At 43.1% G+C, this 15,863-nt stretch overlaps 1 protein-coding gene across 4 annotated transcripts in view; it reads left to right on the top strand.

Annotated features, from left to right (window-relative positions):
* Positions 1–15,863, top strand: part of hdac4 (histone deacetylase 4) — a 118,272-nt gene that overhangs the window by 3,063 nt on the left and 99,346 nt on the right. For all 4 annotated transcript variants that reach the window (XM_031875049.1, XM_031875048.1, XM_031875047.1 and 1 more), the window contains exon 2: positions 9,707–9,889. In XM_031875049.1, the coding sequence (XP_031730909.1) occupies positions 9,868–9,889 (22 nt within the window). In that variant the 5' untranslated portion in view covers positions 9,707–9,867. The remainder of the gene's footprint in view (positions 1–9,706; positions 9,890–15,863) is intronic.

The following is a 15,863-nucleotide window of genomic DNA, read 5'->3' as shown; positions in this document are numbered from 1 at the left end:
ATAATTACTTCTGCCTCTTTTTGACTGATTTCTCTTTGCGTTATTGTTGAATATTTTGTGCAAAATTGAGTGTAGATGGAAGCTCTTTCACTTGGATTGTGAGTAACTGAGAGTAAACACCTGGCATTTAAATTTCACATTTTAAACAGTTGGAAAGATGTCACCCACTCAAACTGCACACACACCTTATTTGTGCTAAAATGACACTGATAAACAACAAAATGGATTTGGGGATCAAAGGTACACAGAGATTTGTTTTTAATCACTGTTGATGCATTTCAGTTAGTGAGTGTCTCCTTCAAAGAAACTCTCTTTGTGAATGAAACACCTGCAGTAAATTGAAGTCACCGCCTCACATTTGAAGTTTGTGTGTGTGTGCACATTAGTGAAACTAAAGTGTCTACTCATTATGTATTGTGGGATTTCTGATGCACAAACGTAAAAAAGAATAGTCAATGGATGACTGCAGTGTCTAAAGCCAGTTTCACACAGCCAAGTAGAAAGTTTTTCAGAATAAAGGTAATAACCAGATTAATTTCCGTCTAAGGAGGCTAAGAAAATAATTTCCCTTCACAGCATTAACATGTACGTCTCTCACACACACACACACACACACACACACACACACCATAGAATCAGTGCCGTCACCTCTTCTCTTCATTATGTCTCACCATTTAAATTCTCCTCTGTCACACCTTGTTTTACTTTTACTCCTCCACCATATCCTCCACCTCTCTCATTTAGCCTGAGATTCATTTTGCAGTTAAAAGTGTTTTCAAAGCTAAAATCCATAACCTTTTACTATCGTCCATAACTTCGGATGACATAGACTCCGACAGACTTTTGACACTGGCACTGGCCAGAAATGTGTCGCGACTCTACTCGGAGTAATGAGACTGAATAGCACAGCATAGGTGGCATGTCCAACCACAGTTAATGTGGCAGCCTTAATATCTCCACCATGCAGATGGAAGCCATCATGGAAACGTAGCGCCCACCCTCTGCTCCTCCTTCAGGCTAACACTATATTATTGTTTGCACTGTTCATGCTTTTTGCACCGTTAGCTGCTAGCTGCCGCCAAGCTGAGAGCCGTGTGGAGGAAATAAACATTCCCTGAATTCGCTATTAGAAAACCTTTTAACATTTTACAATTTTGAAATCTTTAGAAAGACACTTACACATTGCTACTGATATAATTATTGTGATTTTACTACTTCTTCACTTATGAGATATGATATTCCTTTGGTAAAAAAAACGGTCTAGCTTGTTCTAATTCTTTTATTTGGTTTTGCTATCAAACATATGCTTTTTGAATCAATTCCAGCCCATTACTGATCGTCTCAAGGGCCAACTTTCACATCCATACCAAAGTTTTGGAGCTCTTCATTCTTGTTCTTTACTTGCCCCCTACCTTTGCCTCTTGTTCTCTCATTAATAAGGCCATTTAGCTTCGTTCCATTGTGCTTCGTCAGGCCCCGGACCTGGCTTTCCAACTTCCTCCCATCAGTTATCTGGCACTGGGGAAGCTTGCTTGTTTGTGGACATTTTGTGGATGTTGTCACACTAATAGATACTAATGGGATCTATTAATGCCACCGTTGTTGTCGGGGACAGATAAGGTGACAGGACCAGAAATGTGTGCACTGCTTGGGAGGGTCTTCCCTTCAACGCAACTGCCATCCAGCATATTAATGTGTCTTTGTCCTCGGTCTCTCCATTACATGCATTGTTTGAGATGCCACTAATGAAACTCGAGGGAATCCGTTGTTTCACCACAGTCTTTGAGCAAACACTTTTTTTCACTGCCATTCATCTAAACCCACCGTTTCCACCTTTTTGTATTTATTGTCTTCATTTTTGGAGTAAACAGAAAACGCCAAGGTCAATGGAATCAATCATTACACAGTTACTTCATCTTTTCTCATTAGGCTTACTGTTGCGCAACTTAATAAAAGAAAAGGAAGTTGGATATCGGCCAGAGAAGCAGTAAAAGTAGACGAGGAAGATTCGAGGCAGTAAAAGGGACACCGAGCGTTTAATGGGCAGCTATACAGAAGCTCTCAGCCTCAACTGATGTGATTTGAGGCTTGATGAATCCTTGTGGTTACCCAATGAGTTCATGGCTGCAAAACATTCTCCCAGATTCAGTCCCTTCCTACCCTGTTGTGCCTCCCCAATAATACACCCATTTTAGCTCCTTTGTGCTCCGCCGGGACTTTGTCCTGACTTTGAACCAATCCTAGCTCGGTTAGCAAGTGTTGGAAGGGTTGGCAGTTGGGAAAGGCATCCTTGTTTGTGGACATGTTGTGGATGTCATGCTAATGGTTACTAATTGAGTCTATTAATGGCATCGCGGTGTTGGATACGAGCTTGGTGATGGGATCCTGTGGTGCACAGGCACACTCAAACCAGCAGGACTGTGCAAACTGTCCCACCACCCTGCCCCCTACTCGCATAGTCATCCCATCCAATCAGGGGCCTCAATGATCCGCTGCCATGTTGCGTTACAATGATCAATATAAAATTAGCCACAGGTTGACAGTTTATCTTTATTTTTGTCTTTCACAGATTTTAACCTGTGTACGAAAGGCCTGCATGGCAGTTTGTAAATTGCAGATCGATATTGCAAATCCGGTATATACATGTTTTTTTTAGACTCAGTTATTTGTGATTGTGTACAAACTAGATCCATTTAACTGCAGGCAACTGATTACATAAAGATAGGAAAGGTGGATTCACTTTTACAGTATTTTTTTTTAGGTATTACTTCTTACTGTGAAACTTCTGGATAGGTCTTCCCGACTTGCAAGAATCTCCCAGTGATCACAGAGCCTCTTGAAAGATGAAGTGATTGGTCGATTTTATACATCTCTGAGACGAACATTGCCAGCAGGAGTTGACATCACAGTTGCTGTTTTCGCTAATCCATCTGGCCAAAGTGATTTTGTTACTTTTTGATTGCGATACCTGTCGGTCCTCAAAACTGGACGCAAAGCCCCAAAGCAAACGTTGCTTCTAACGGAGCTTAAAAACGACAAAAGTCAAGCAGTGCTTTCATCACCCGGTCAGGCGGTGAGTCCAAATGAGAGGAGCTAAATGGTCAAGGCCAAAGTTCAAAGAATCTGATCTTTGGCTCAGTGTTCTTCTTGAGCAGTTTAGCGTGAAGCCATGCAGTTCCTTTGGGTCGGGCTTCAGTGCACCCCGAGTTAAAAATAAATAAATAAAGGGATTTACTCGGTTGTCTGATCATGTGAAAGCAGCTTCACACATTGGCTCACACTGTGGTACGAAACTCTTGCATCCAAAAAAAGAGTACAGTAAATGCCTGCTGTCATTTAGAAGAAATGAAAAATGGGTGAAAAAAGAAGTTCTTAGTGCAGAATCAGAGACTAAAGGTTGGCGTGGATAATTAATAACGGAGACGCTGAGAGAAAGTTAAATACACAGGCTAAAGAGTGAGAGTGACAGTGGAAGAGTGCTAGTAATAAAGAAAGGGAAGTTGAGTGGGCTTTTGCCATTCACAGTACTTGGCAAGCTGCTCGGAAAGATGCTACTTCCTGCTTTTTATTGGACTCAGAATAGTTGGCCTTTTGTTGCCAGGGTAACAATGCACCGGTGTTTGGTTTTCCATTAACAACAGACTTGTGTTTGCGTGTGTATTACCACCGTGTCCTCGTTATTACCGCGGGGCAGTTGACAGTATGTCAAACGACACGACCGCTCAAATCTAGAACATGCCATACAATCATCTTCACGTTTGTCTGTGTCGCCATGTTGTAAACTAAGATCCCACAGCTCACATTATATAACCTCAGACAGGGCTGGTCTATGTGCTTCATCGTGATGTGCCATTATATTTTATGCCAACAATTTTAATCCCCCAACCCAACATTTCTCTCCAGGTTTCACAGGAATTCTCTCTCTCACACACATACACACACACACACACACACACACACACACACACACACACACACACACATGCAGAGAAACATGGCACTCTCCAGTATTTTTCCCAAACCTAAAAGTTTAAACATACCTATAGAGTTTCAGCTGTCTGGGTTTGAGGGAGCCAACCTAAGTGAAGTTCACGTGACTCCCCATTGTCTTTTGATTCTCCTCTGTGCCGTACTTGTTTCACTTTGAGATGCAGACATAAGCTTTTCAATAGAAGATGCATGATGTTATTGGTGTGAGGGGTAGTTTTTGGTTAGCCACAGCTACAGTCACATGTTGTTTTGATAAGATAAGATATCAGTTTTTTTTTTTTTTTGCTTAAAAGTTTTCATATTTATCATTTCAAGGGAATCTTTATTCATTTTAAGAAGGTCTTTTGTCTCATTTTACAAATGAGCTCCTAATTCATTTCAGCTTGTCTTAAAATGCAAAAGAAGCATTGGGCAGATCCCTGTATTACAAGTGTATTTAAAGTGACTTAATTTGGAATAATTGTATTTGTGATATCTTTGGCCTTACAAGCATTTGTGCACAACTCAAGTGACAGGTCATACGTATGGCATAGCCCTCTCATCCTCATGTTTAAATACTCTAAGTCGGGGGTGTCAAACTCATTTTCACTCTGGGCAACATTACATCAGCATTGCCCTCAAAGGGCCGGTTGTAAATGTAAAACGGTGTAAATGTAACTTCTCCTAACATATTGTTAAATAACTGTCTCTGCATTTGATTATTGTTTATTCAAGTGTAAAAATATTGTACATGCAGTTATATAAATGTAAAAATATATTTAAGGACATTTCTGTTATTATAATTTAAATCCTTTTAATTTAGGGTTAAGAAACCCACATTACTCTATCAAACTATTAAAGAAAATAGCAAAGACAAATATCAAACACAAGTTATTACAATAACTTTGTTCAAAGCTTAAAATCCTTTCAAGGGTGCATTTGCACAATCCCACGTGAAGTATTTTATGTGTTTTAAAGCCACGTTTAAAGTAGTCTTCAATGTACTCACAATACATTTCCATTGTACAGTAACCAGCCAAAGAGCTGCTTCTATGACTGTTGTGTTTAAGTATCTCATAACTTCGACTTCCTATCTCATAATTTTGACTTTCTATCTCAGAATTTCTTTCTATATATCAGTTATTACTTTCTATCTCATAATTCCGACTATGGGGATATTTTTATTATCAAGTCTAACTTTTAATAATAAAAATTATTTTTTTCTTTTGCTGGCGGATTCGCGGGCCACATAAAATGACGTGGCGGGCCGGATTCGGCCCACGGACCTTGAGTTTGAGACCCCTGCTCTAAGTTCTGTCAGTCATCTTACATATATAAAAGTTAATTTGCAGGAGAATGCAGCACAGCAGAATAGCTCTTGTCTGGACAGATTGGAGAGTGAGGGTATCAGATGTTTTCCCTCAGAGATCAGAGTCGGGGGGGCCTGCAGGTGGATGCTGGCTTGTCACACAGCAGCCCAGTCGGCAGAATTGTTTTTGGCATTGTACGATTTTGCAAACCAAAGGGATATGTTGAACGTCTACGTTTGTGATCTAAAAATACTTTCCATAAATATGTTTCATACCAACCTCGTATCATGCTTGTAGAAATAACAACAATGTGAAATGATTGGTTAGGTTTAGGAAACAAAACTACTTGGTTAAGGGTAGAAAAAAGACCATGTTTTTCTTTTTGTCGCAGTAATGATAATAATAACAATATAACGTAACAACATAACTAGTGTAAATAGATAACCGCCCTTTGAGGACTTTCCTATGTAATGTTAAGTAACAAGCGTTAAATCATTGTTTAACTGTTGGTTTCAGAAGGGACACGAACAACAGCCTCCTGGGTGAAAGTCTCCTGGTTTAGACTCATCCCATCAGCCCTTGGTGGACAATCTCGCATCTTTATGCTCGTTATTGTACCACGTAGCTTTCAACAACAGTCGCTCGATACACTTCCTCCCTTGCTCTTACGCGCTGCTCGTTTTCCCACGTCACTTGCTGTGACCGAATGCAAAAACGTCCCCATGAAACGTATCCGTTTGCTAAAAAGTCCATACTTTAATGGTGCCCGGGCTTTTAGAGCCCCGTACCGAGGAAGACGATCCCCTGGTGCCCGTCTTGTCCCCGTTCAGCCGATTGACGTGATGTCCTGCGGTCGTCGCTGGGCCCAGTTCACTTGCAAACATGAACAAGCAGCAGAGAGTGTCACGTTACTGCTTCACTGTCACTTTGTCTCCTCAAACATGTGCTCACTCACTCTCTCTCCTCCTGCCCCGCTTCTCCTCCTCCACCTCTTTTACTCCCATGTCACCTCGGACTTTAAGCCTCCATCCATCTAAAGGACGAAGGGTTCAGTTTGACACAGTCATGCTCTCGATCAGTCAGCAGTGAAATGCAATGATTTAAATAAAAAAATAAAAAATTTAAAGACTACATTTTATTTTTTTTTACTATGTTTGCCGACAACAAAGAAAAATCAGGAACACGTCACTCAATAGCATACTGCGGTGCTGCTAATCTCACTCGTCCGCTGAATTATTCATAGTCAATTAGGGCTGAGAGGCTGAAGCTGTCTTCATGGCTCAAGTGCATTTTCAATGATTCATTTCACGAGCCACGCAAGGGGTCTCTTAATTGTTGTTTACTGCTCGCTATACCCGACCACATGTTATTTTTATGCCGTCGTGATTACTCCCGGCAGCGCTTCGGAGTGCTTGGGAAATGAAGTCCATTACAGTGGGTGGGGGGGGGGGGGGTCCTGAGAGGTGTTTTCCTGTCGAGCGCCGTGGAACGTTTTCCAGGGTTCCAAAACTTTTGCTGCACGAGAACAAGAAACCTCATCCCATGTTGAGTGTCAGTCGGTGGAAACGAGACCCGTGAAGAGATGTTGGCGGTGCATTTTATGGTTCTACTGTGCTGTAAAAATACCTGCAGCTTTATACACGGATTCATTTTTAATAGGATCCCCGAAGAACAGTTGAAATTGCAGAAAAAGTGAAATCATATGGAAGGAACAAAAAAACCTACAGCTAACTCTGCAGACCTCTACCGCAAACTGCAGTTTGATGGCGTCAGAAAAGGAGCAGGTTTGCTGGCACTATTTTTAGTTTTATTTGTTTGGGTGTGGCAAACAGAGAATATGAGAGAACTAAATGCCCGAGGTCATGGCTGATATAGTATGACAAGCTCTAAAAGCACAGTCTGAATTATTCTGTGGCAGACGTATCTTTGAGGGAAAAAAAAAAGGCGGCTGCCCTCCAGTCGACACCTCATACCTCAGCAAATCCTCCTGTGAGTATTCCTGCTGTCAATCAAAGCATTGTCCACATACTATCAAATCCATCCACACACATCTAAACCTTCCCTTTGGTCATTTTGCCCCTGGCCTGAAGGATGAGGTGCTTTTATTTCTTCACATTTAAAGGTGCTGAATTAGTCATTCAAAGCATATCTATTGCCTCCACGCGGCTCTCAAAATGGCGACACTTAAGCCGGCGGCTTGCAGCTAACGGTGCCGAAATCGCTAACTGTGCAAACAACGGCAGCAGTGCCGACAGAGCTAACGGTGTTTACCTGAGGGGGAAGCAGCAGGTGAGTGCTTTACGCTTCCTCAGCTGTAGCCGAGGTCATCAGACCAGCAGCTGTGACTAATCGGATGGGGCGCGCTCACGTGCACTAAAAGCACGCTAGGCCGGCTCCTTATCTATAAATCCTGAGAAAAAACAATTTGTGTGTCGGTAAAACCTGCCATTTAGAAGTGATATACGTTTGATAAATCACTTTGTTTTATACATGTGCTTTTGAAAACGTACCTAATGTTAAATACTTTAGAAATGAGACCAGAAATAACTGGCTTATCTTATTGTTTTCATTTGCACTCATCAGTTAAACAAACGTAATGTTCACCTGCCTTTCATATTAGATTCAATGTCATAGGTAGGCTACAATTATCAGACAACCATACGAACATTCAGGCTCCCTCGTGTGGTGCAAATGTGTACTGCAGATGTGAATGATAAATGAAAGACTATACTACTAGAAGTTCTGCAAATCTATTTGGTGACCCTAAATAAAATGTTGTGCGACCCACCTATGGGTCCCCAACCCGGTGTTTGGGAAAGACCGGTAATAGAGACCCTTTAATGCTAATGAACGAGCTGGAATTTTGTCGTAGGCTTTAAAGGGCTGTTTTTCTTCTGCGATAGTTCCTGATGAGTGAAGTAAGACCCTGGAGAATCCTGGCAGTAACGTTGTTTCCATGAGATATTATTTGGCCACGCAGTGCTCGCACCTTCTTTCCACTGAACTCCTTCGTTTGACAGTAATTCAGGTCAACAGCTTTCGAGTTACGGCAACTGTGTGTGTGTGTGTGTGTGTGTGTGTGTGTGTGTGTGTGTGTGTGTGAGAGAGATAGGAACAGAGTGCGTACACACTCTATCATGGCCTCTGTGGCTCGACTGCTGCTCTCATCGCCACTCGTTTGTGTTCTGCTCTGTTGACACCTGTTAGATGTGACAGAGGTGAGCGGTAGCTTCTGCCTGTAAGGGTTGAATAGCCAGAGGCTTCCGTGTGTGTGTGTGTGTGTGTGTGTGTATTTACATGCTCCTTGAAGTTGTGATTGCACAACACACACACACACAGACCAGCCGGTATGAGTAGTTTTCTTCCTCTTTCTCTTCCGCTATTGACTCTTGAGGTAGGTCCAGGTCCTCGTGTTTGCATTCGATTCAGAGGGAAGAGGCTTTCTAGCGAGATGCTGACTCCCACAGCTGACCATTGCAAGCTGTGGGAGTGAAGATATAGTCATGTCACATTTTATTAATTGTGTTTGTAGCTTAGCCACAATGAGACTGTTTTCTCAGGAACATTGGCGTACATGTTTGCAGCGTTTTTTTTTTTAATCTCTCTGTCAGAAGACATTCGGAAAGCTTCGCCTGGCTGGGTGTGGTGACAGCACTGACAGTGACTTGCTGTTACATTTTAGATTATGTAAACATGCAATTATTTTAGTAAATCCAGATGGTCCAAGTGAAACCATATTTATTTGATAAAAAAAACCCTCACTTGGAGGAAGCCGAGAGCTGTTTTACATCACTTCTTCTTTACTTTTCTCCACAATAACAGAATTAAATTTTTTAAATTCACAACAGAGTTCATATTTGTAATGGTTTATTTGGTCCAGCATCAAACATTGGCCAAATGTTTTCTTTCCCGAGGAGTTGTTTTAATTCCATTTCTCTTTCACCGCAGTTAAATTCCCGACTTTCTCCGTCGTTGTTGTTGGCTGTGACTCCTCTGTGGCTGGTAGTCTCACTTTGGCAGTTCACCGCTGACCACGCATATTAAACACTTAACTCACACGGCAAGTGGCATATATGGCACCAATTCCTGAACGTCACTGGGGGAAAAAAAAAGGCTTAGTTAAGGGATATATATTATGCGTGTGAGGGTCACTGATTAGGAAACACAGGGGCAGTGGGTTTCTTTAGAAGGTTGGTAACCTGCAGGTCTTTGTTCCTCTCTGGCCTGTAGTGGCACCACACGTGACCTCAGGTAAACTCACAGGACTTTTGGCTCAATAACGGCGGGGTGGAATAAACAGTGGACAGGACACCTGCTTTGATTTAGAATATGTCCCGCATGTTTGTTTAAATTGTTATACGAGCATCTATCTGGAATTCCACATGCATATTAAAGCACTATTTCTTTTTTTGGTGTCCACCTCTCAGAGCCTAACTGGAAGGAATCGTGCCCCGTCTCCACCTGTGGCTCCGGTGTGATGAAGCCTTGACGCACAACCGCCCTCTGTCCCGTCCTCGGCCCGGCACCTTCACCCGGCTGGCCGGGGAAAACTCATGGTGCCCGTCAAGTCTGCCTGGCAACGGCAAAGATGAGCTCTCACAGTCGCTCAGGTAAGACGTGAAAAAAAGTTTCTAGAAGGATCGCACAAGAGGAGCTCTTGTGCTTTTCTTCCCATGTGTGGCGGCTTCTTTTGTGTTTAAAATGTGTTTATGTTCTGTCCATAGTGTGTTCAGGTGTATTCGAACACTTCTGTATTATTTATTCTCAAGGTTGTGCTACATGTTTTATTAATGAAAATGGTCGGAATACCACTGAGTTACTAAACAAAAGCACTTTATCAGGCTTATTTTTGCAAAAAAAAGTTTGAGGCATTTCGTGATTGTGGCGTAATGCACATATAATGAACAGTTTCAATGTGAGTACATGTATGTATGCATTTTGACAACCAGAAGACTTATAAGGAATGGTAAGTGAAACCCTGCTTGTGACGACATTCTTTTCTTTGATGAGCTAAGTTGTTACAGGCTAACTGAGAGCTATCGGTCTTTTTTGATTTGATTGCACCGTGGCGAATGGACCAAAACCCGTAGTTTTGATTTAGCCTTTTCTACAAGGGCTCTTCAATTTGGTTGAGTGATTGTTGAGTTGACGACTTCCTCACCGCATGTTGCATTGTTTTATATCGCAGTTACACAGTGGTGTTCGTCCATCTATGTATTTTTGGCTCTCCTCCAACATGATCAAATGTCAAGATGCATCCACTATATTTATCTGAAACAGCCTAGTGTCAGTGCTATTTCTAATAGTGGTTCTTAAATGAAATACTACAGATGTATTTAGCTCTATAGAACACATCAGAGGAGCAGGATCACTAGTAATATGCTTTTGGTGTCAACAGCCAGGCTACTGCTCGCGCAACGATAGCGCGGCTCTTCCGCGTCCAGTAACCGGCCGTCATTCGGTCATGGATTATATTTCACAGCAGGTTTCTCCTTGCGTCCTCAAAAATGGATTCCCTGGTCTTGTTGACCGTGACCAATGTGGCCTTCTAACCCCTCCCTTTTTTTTTTTCTTAAATCACAGCCATGGTGCAGATCTGGCTCTTCCTCTTTCCTCAACTGCAGACAAAAGTGGACAAAAGGCCAATTGTGTGTCCTCCCTTTACCCATCATGCTTTGGCTGTCTAGGTCGTATTCAACTTAATGATGTCAGAGCCATTGAGTGATTGTTGCGGTGCTACTGCTCCTGTGTGGCACCATGTGGGCCGCTGGCATCGGCTTCTTTTCTGCAGAACTGCAAGCAGAGACATGTTGTTGTCCCAGCCAAAAGGGTTTGCATCAGTTTCAGGCCATCCGGATAGCTGTGAACTCTGGCACAGGCCAAAGATATGTGGGATTTATTTTCTTAAATACATCGTGTTATGTAAGAGGAGCAGTTGGACATATTTCCTTTCTTTCTTTTCCTCCTACTCAGATCATTTCCATGCTCCTTCAATTCTCAGTCCTCACAAGTTTTGTTTTTCATCAAATCTTTGATAGTTTTTCTAAAATAACTTACAAATAGAAATACCAGTGTAAAAATGCTTGTTAATTTCCTTTTTCATCATCTGACCTGCTTGTGTGTTTGTGGCCAGTAATCCTCTTGTGGAGCAATTACAAAAAAAAAATGGTCCCAACCTGAATCCACAGTTGTCGGTCTGTAATCACAACGCATCTCATTTGGTCTATTTCAATAAGGAAAGGAGCCTCTTGTATGCATTCACAATGTGCCAGTTGATGGATGAACATAATCCCACTTTTGTAAAAAAAAAACCCTGATTTGTTATGATTCATAACATAACGAAGCCAAATTCACAATATACACAAACACCAAAAATAGCCAAGGTGAAGTTCTGGTGAAGTTCTGCACTGAGCCAACATATTCCAACAGCCAGACTTCTCCCCACCCTGAGGAGCACCCGATGTTTAGAACGGAGCTTTCCTCCATTTTGCCTCCTGTTAGCGGTTCGTTTCCCCCTTGTCGCCCTCCTGTCTGTGCGCTGCATGGCTAAGCCCTTTTCCATGTATGACAGATCATCGTTTCCCATTCTGAAAAACGGACCATTTCAGAGCACTGAAGGCCTCTTTTGTCCGCCTTTAAACCTGGGTGGCAAAGAGGCTGGCATGTTGACATGCTGCTTGGCATTTTGAAGCTAGGTTTACGGCCTTGGAGCCCGAGCTGGAACACACACACACAGACAAACTCTCTCATCCCGGCGAGATCCTCCCCTCCTCCGGCTCTCCGGCGGCAGTAATCGGTGGCAGGTCCTGGCTGGGGGGGCTCTTGCGTCAATAAATCGTCACGCGGCTGTGACTCCCCCTGCCTGGAACGCAAACAGAGGCCTGGGGGCCGTCTGCTGCTGGAGGCCTCGTGTAGCTTGTTAAAACCCCCTCTGAGGCCCGGTACAGTCTGACCCAAAAGAAGGCTCATGCTGGGCTCAGTAGTGTTTAGTATTGTTTACCAATCTTACTTGGCATTTTAACTTCCTGGAGGGATCCCAACCTCTTCTTCCTGTCTTATTCACGACGATGCCGGCTGATAATGGCGCTTAAGAAGCCGGTAGAGAATCTGCAGAGTGAGACCAAGGATCCAACAGAACCAAGAGAGCAGTGAGCGTGTGGACGAAAGGAAACGCGTTACCTTAACTCTTTTTTGTTAGAGCAGCAGGTCGGCAGTGTGGGGAGAGGAAGGGAGGGCGGTCGTCTTTTTTTTCCGCGTCGGGGTACTGGGGGTGGGGGTGTTGCAAGGAGTTGGTTTTTAAAATAAACACACAGAGTCGCACCTCCTCACTTTTCAGAGTCTTCTTCACACCGCTGAGCCTCGGCAGATGGTTGTGAATTATTCATGTCCAGTTTTTTTTTTTTTTTTTTTTTTTTTTGGGACGAGCACGGCCATGCGTAGATTTTTATCCCAGAGATTATTCAGTATCGGAGGGGAGGAGTGATTTGAGAGGACTGACAGCATAATGGGTGCTTTACAAAAGATGGTGGAGTGTAAACAGCTAATGCCAGATAAGACTGTTATCCCCCCCCTCTATTGTGATAGATGGAACGCTGCAATCAATGTCATTAAGCAGGATTAAAGTATTTTTCTTTTTTTACAGCTGTAACAGTCAAAATGTAGTTTTCACAGTTTTGCAGCCATGTCTTGCTGTAGCATCTTTTAGGTGCTTTGAAGATCTAAAATTGCGGGGATGTGATTTTTAAGCTTTTCCGGTGACACATTCTTCCTGTCTTGGGTCAGGTTTTCCCTTTTTAAAGCAGATTTTAAACATTTTAGTTGGACACGAGCTGGAGTACTGTAAGAGTGCGTATATTGAGTAACCACATTCCACCTCCAGCATTAAACTCGGAGGTAATCAAAGTCGGCTGCTACTGAAAGAGGAGCAGTTTTTAATTCTCTCTCTTGCCCTTCCTTCTCTGCTGTCCTGCTGTCACTCTAATTTCCTATCTGTCTTCCCCCCCCCCCACCGTCCCTCTCTCTCTGTCTCTCAGCTTTAATCAGTAACTGTAATAAGGGCTCGCAGTGGAAGCTATCAAATGCCTGCAGTGGTGGATTAGAAGAGAGTGGCTAGTGCCTGGGCCGGGCCACTGGAAAGTGAAGCGTAATCTTCAAAAAGGGAGATTAACCCCCGCTGGCCCACGCCGGCGATTCCCCATTTACAGGGGCCATCGTCACAGGGGGAAAAAAGACTCGGGTCGGGGGGGGTTAATTGATATGTTTTAGTCCCAAACGTGAAGAAAGTTGCTTTAAAGATGACTGGAGTCAACCGAAGCAGGAGGCAAAGTTAAGTAGGGCTTACTCCTCAGAAGTTCTTTCAGAAGTTTCTTTTAGGGAGTAGCGATGCTGCTCGTCTCCGTGCGCCTGCAGCCACTTTTCACAGCCACGCTGCCGCCTAGTGATTGTCCCAAAGAGCCAGCAGGACACAATAGCGCTCCCCTCCTATCTGCGTTTGATGCATTTGAGTGCTGCAGAACTGTTATTGTTCTCATTTATCCTTGGCTCTGCAAATTTATTTTTTATTTTTTTCCTCAATGGAAAGACGGATGGGACTGAGAGTTGAACCAGACTAAACAGAGGCCCTTTTTTAAGAGAACAATGGAAGCTGCTGTGGAGAAATGAGATTACTGCCTCATTATTGTCTTTCGCCACCACAGTTTTCCAGAATATTCCATTCGAGTAATCTCATTGCCGGATGAAACAAGTGTGCAATTTAGCCTCTTCGGAAGAATTTATTAAGCGTTCAAAGCTTCGCCTCTGCCGGAAGAGGAGCTCACAATTGAATTATGTTTTTTGTGCTCAAACTGCTGTGCACTGTTCTTTCAAATAAACAAAGATCTTTTTTTTGTTCTTTCATTATTGATTATTCCACGATTTCACGGCTGATTTGTTAGCTAAATTGGGCAACTGTCATTGAGTTTCTTGAAATGAGAACTGATGACTTACCTTTTGTGTCAAGTTTCTCTGGCTGGCTCTTAGCAGGCATGTCAGTGAAACCAGTTTCCTTGAAGCTGCTTTGCAGGAAAGACATGTAATTACAACTCAGTGGATTTTTTTTACAGCAGGAGCAAAAGTATGATTAGAACTGAGGCCTGAGACATGCAGTACATGCAGGGCATAGTATTTGTGTTTGAGCCGACGGCACACACAGAACACGGGTATCGACTGCTGACGGTACACAGCGCTCAGAATAGCCCAGATGTCCAATCCGTGATAGATAAAGAGATTGAGAAGATGCAAGACCTTGACGATTAACACGTAAGGATCCACATCTTTCTGCTACAGTACGAGTGAAATGCAAGAGGTCACGTTCACTCTCTCTCTCATATTGTCTTGAGTCCTCCCAAGCAGCGAACCGCTCCGGTACGCTATAAGAATCACGCACGACCGTGCTTCTCCATCTGGCCGGGAGACGCGATCCGCCGCATGGGTTCAACAGGGGACAGCCAAGAACCGGGAGGCGGGTCAGGTGGGTCTCCGAGGATGTAATCCTCCTGCTTCTCTGAACAAAACAAAATCAAAAGTTTCCAGCAGTTACACAATCCCTGTTAGGAAGGGCTCAGTTCACCCTGGGTCTCCCAGGGCAGAATGAACTTTTCCAGGCACTAATCCGAGGATAAGCTCCCGAAAACAGAGGCCTGCAAACTCCGCCGTGTTCTGAAAATGCACCAAACGCCCCACGGAGCTGTTGTGTTTCGCTACTATTGGTATCGCCCCACAGATCTGTACCGACGGTGCTAATATGGCGATGTAAAGGATCAAGTCGGGCCTTTCAGGAAAGTTGTTTAAAAGCAGAGAAGAAAGTTGTCCTTCAGCTTTAATATTATCAAAAAAGCAGTTGTACGCCGTTCAAACTTTCTCATAGGGTTGGGTGGTCGTTTCAATTTTCATATCATCCAATTGTGGTTATTTAAAATATTTAAATATACGTTTTAAAAGTCTGGGTGTCTGTACCTGGTGCGACTATATCACAGCGTCGGTGTCCTTTTTAATCTTAAATATCACAGCCATAACAGTAACTACTCTAATGGAGCGCAGAGCAACGTGTTGGTGAGTTTTTGTAATGAAGGACTAAAAATTCACTTGTCACTCATGCTGATTGACGGGGCTCATCGGTCAGACATGCCGCTCAACGAGCAACATCTCTAAATGTACAGTAGGACACAGATTCTGACATTTCTTATTTCTGATATTTGTCAGAATCTCAATAATACTGACGTAGGGGGAAGATAAATCATGGATCATCCCTTCAAACTATGTTATACGACCTGATCCAGACTCTCCGAGCTCGGTTCTATGCAGGTTGAGTACTGCTGGGATTTCACGAGCAAGCATTTCAGATAGAGACTGTAGTTAATTGATGTCACTCAAGGTTAAATGGAATTGAACTGACTCATAAATGAGAGCAGAAGTAGAGATAGAATAAACAGGGTTGGGAGAGAAGAACTTCTGCAAACTGTTGTTGAGAAGTAAAGCTTGTGGAGATCCAGCCGCATTCTCAAGTCTTTGACAACAAGATAGTGACTTAAGTATATTTATGTGTGT

Source organism: Anarrhichthys ocellatus, unplaced genomic scaffold (assembly GCF_004355925.1).
Source record: "Anarrhichthys ocellatus isolate YVR2014 unplaced genomic scaffold, GSC_Weel_1.0 scaffold86, whole genome shotgun sequence".
In the NCBI taxonomy this organism is placed as follows: Eukaryota; Metazoa; Chordata; class Actinopteri; order Perciformes; family Anarhichadidae; genus Anarrhichthys; species Anarrhichthys ocellatus.
Note: the sequence above shows the minus strand (reverse complement) of the source record. Positions and strands in the feature narration are given on the sequence as shown.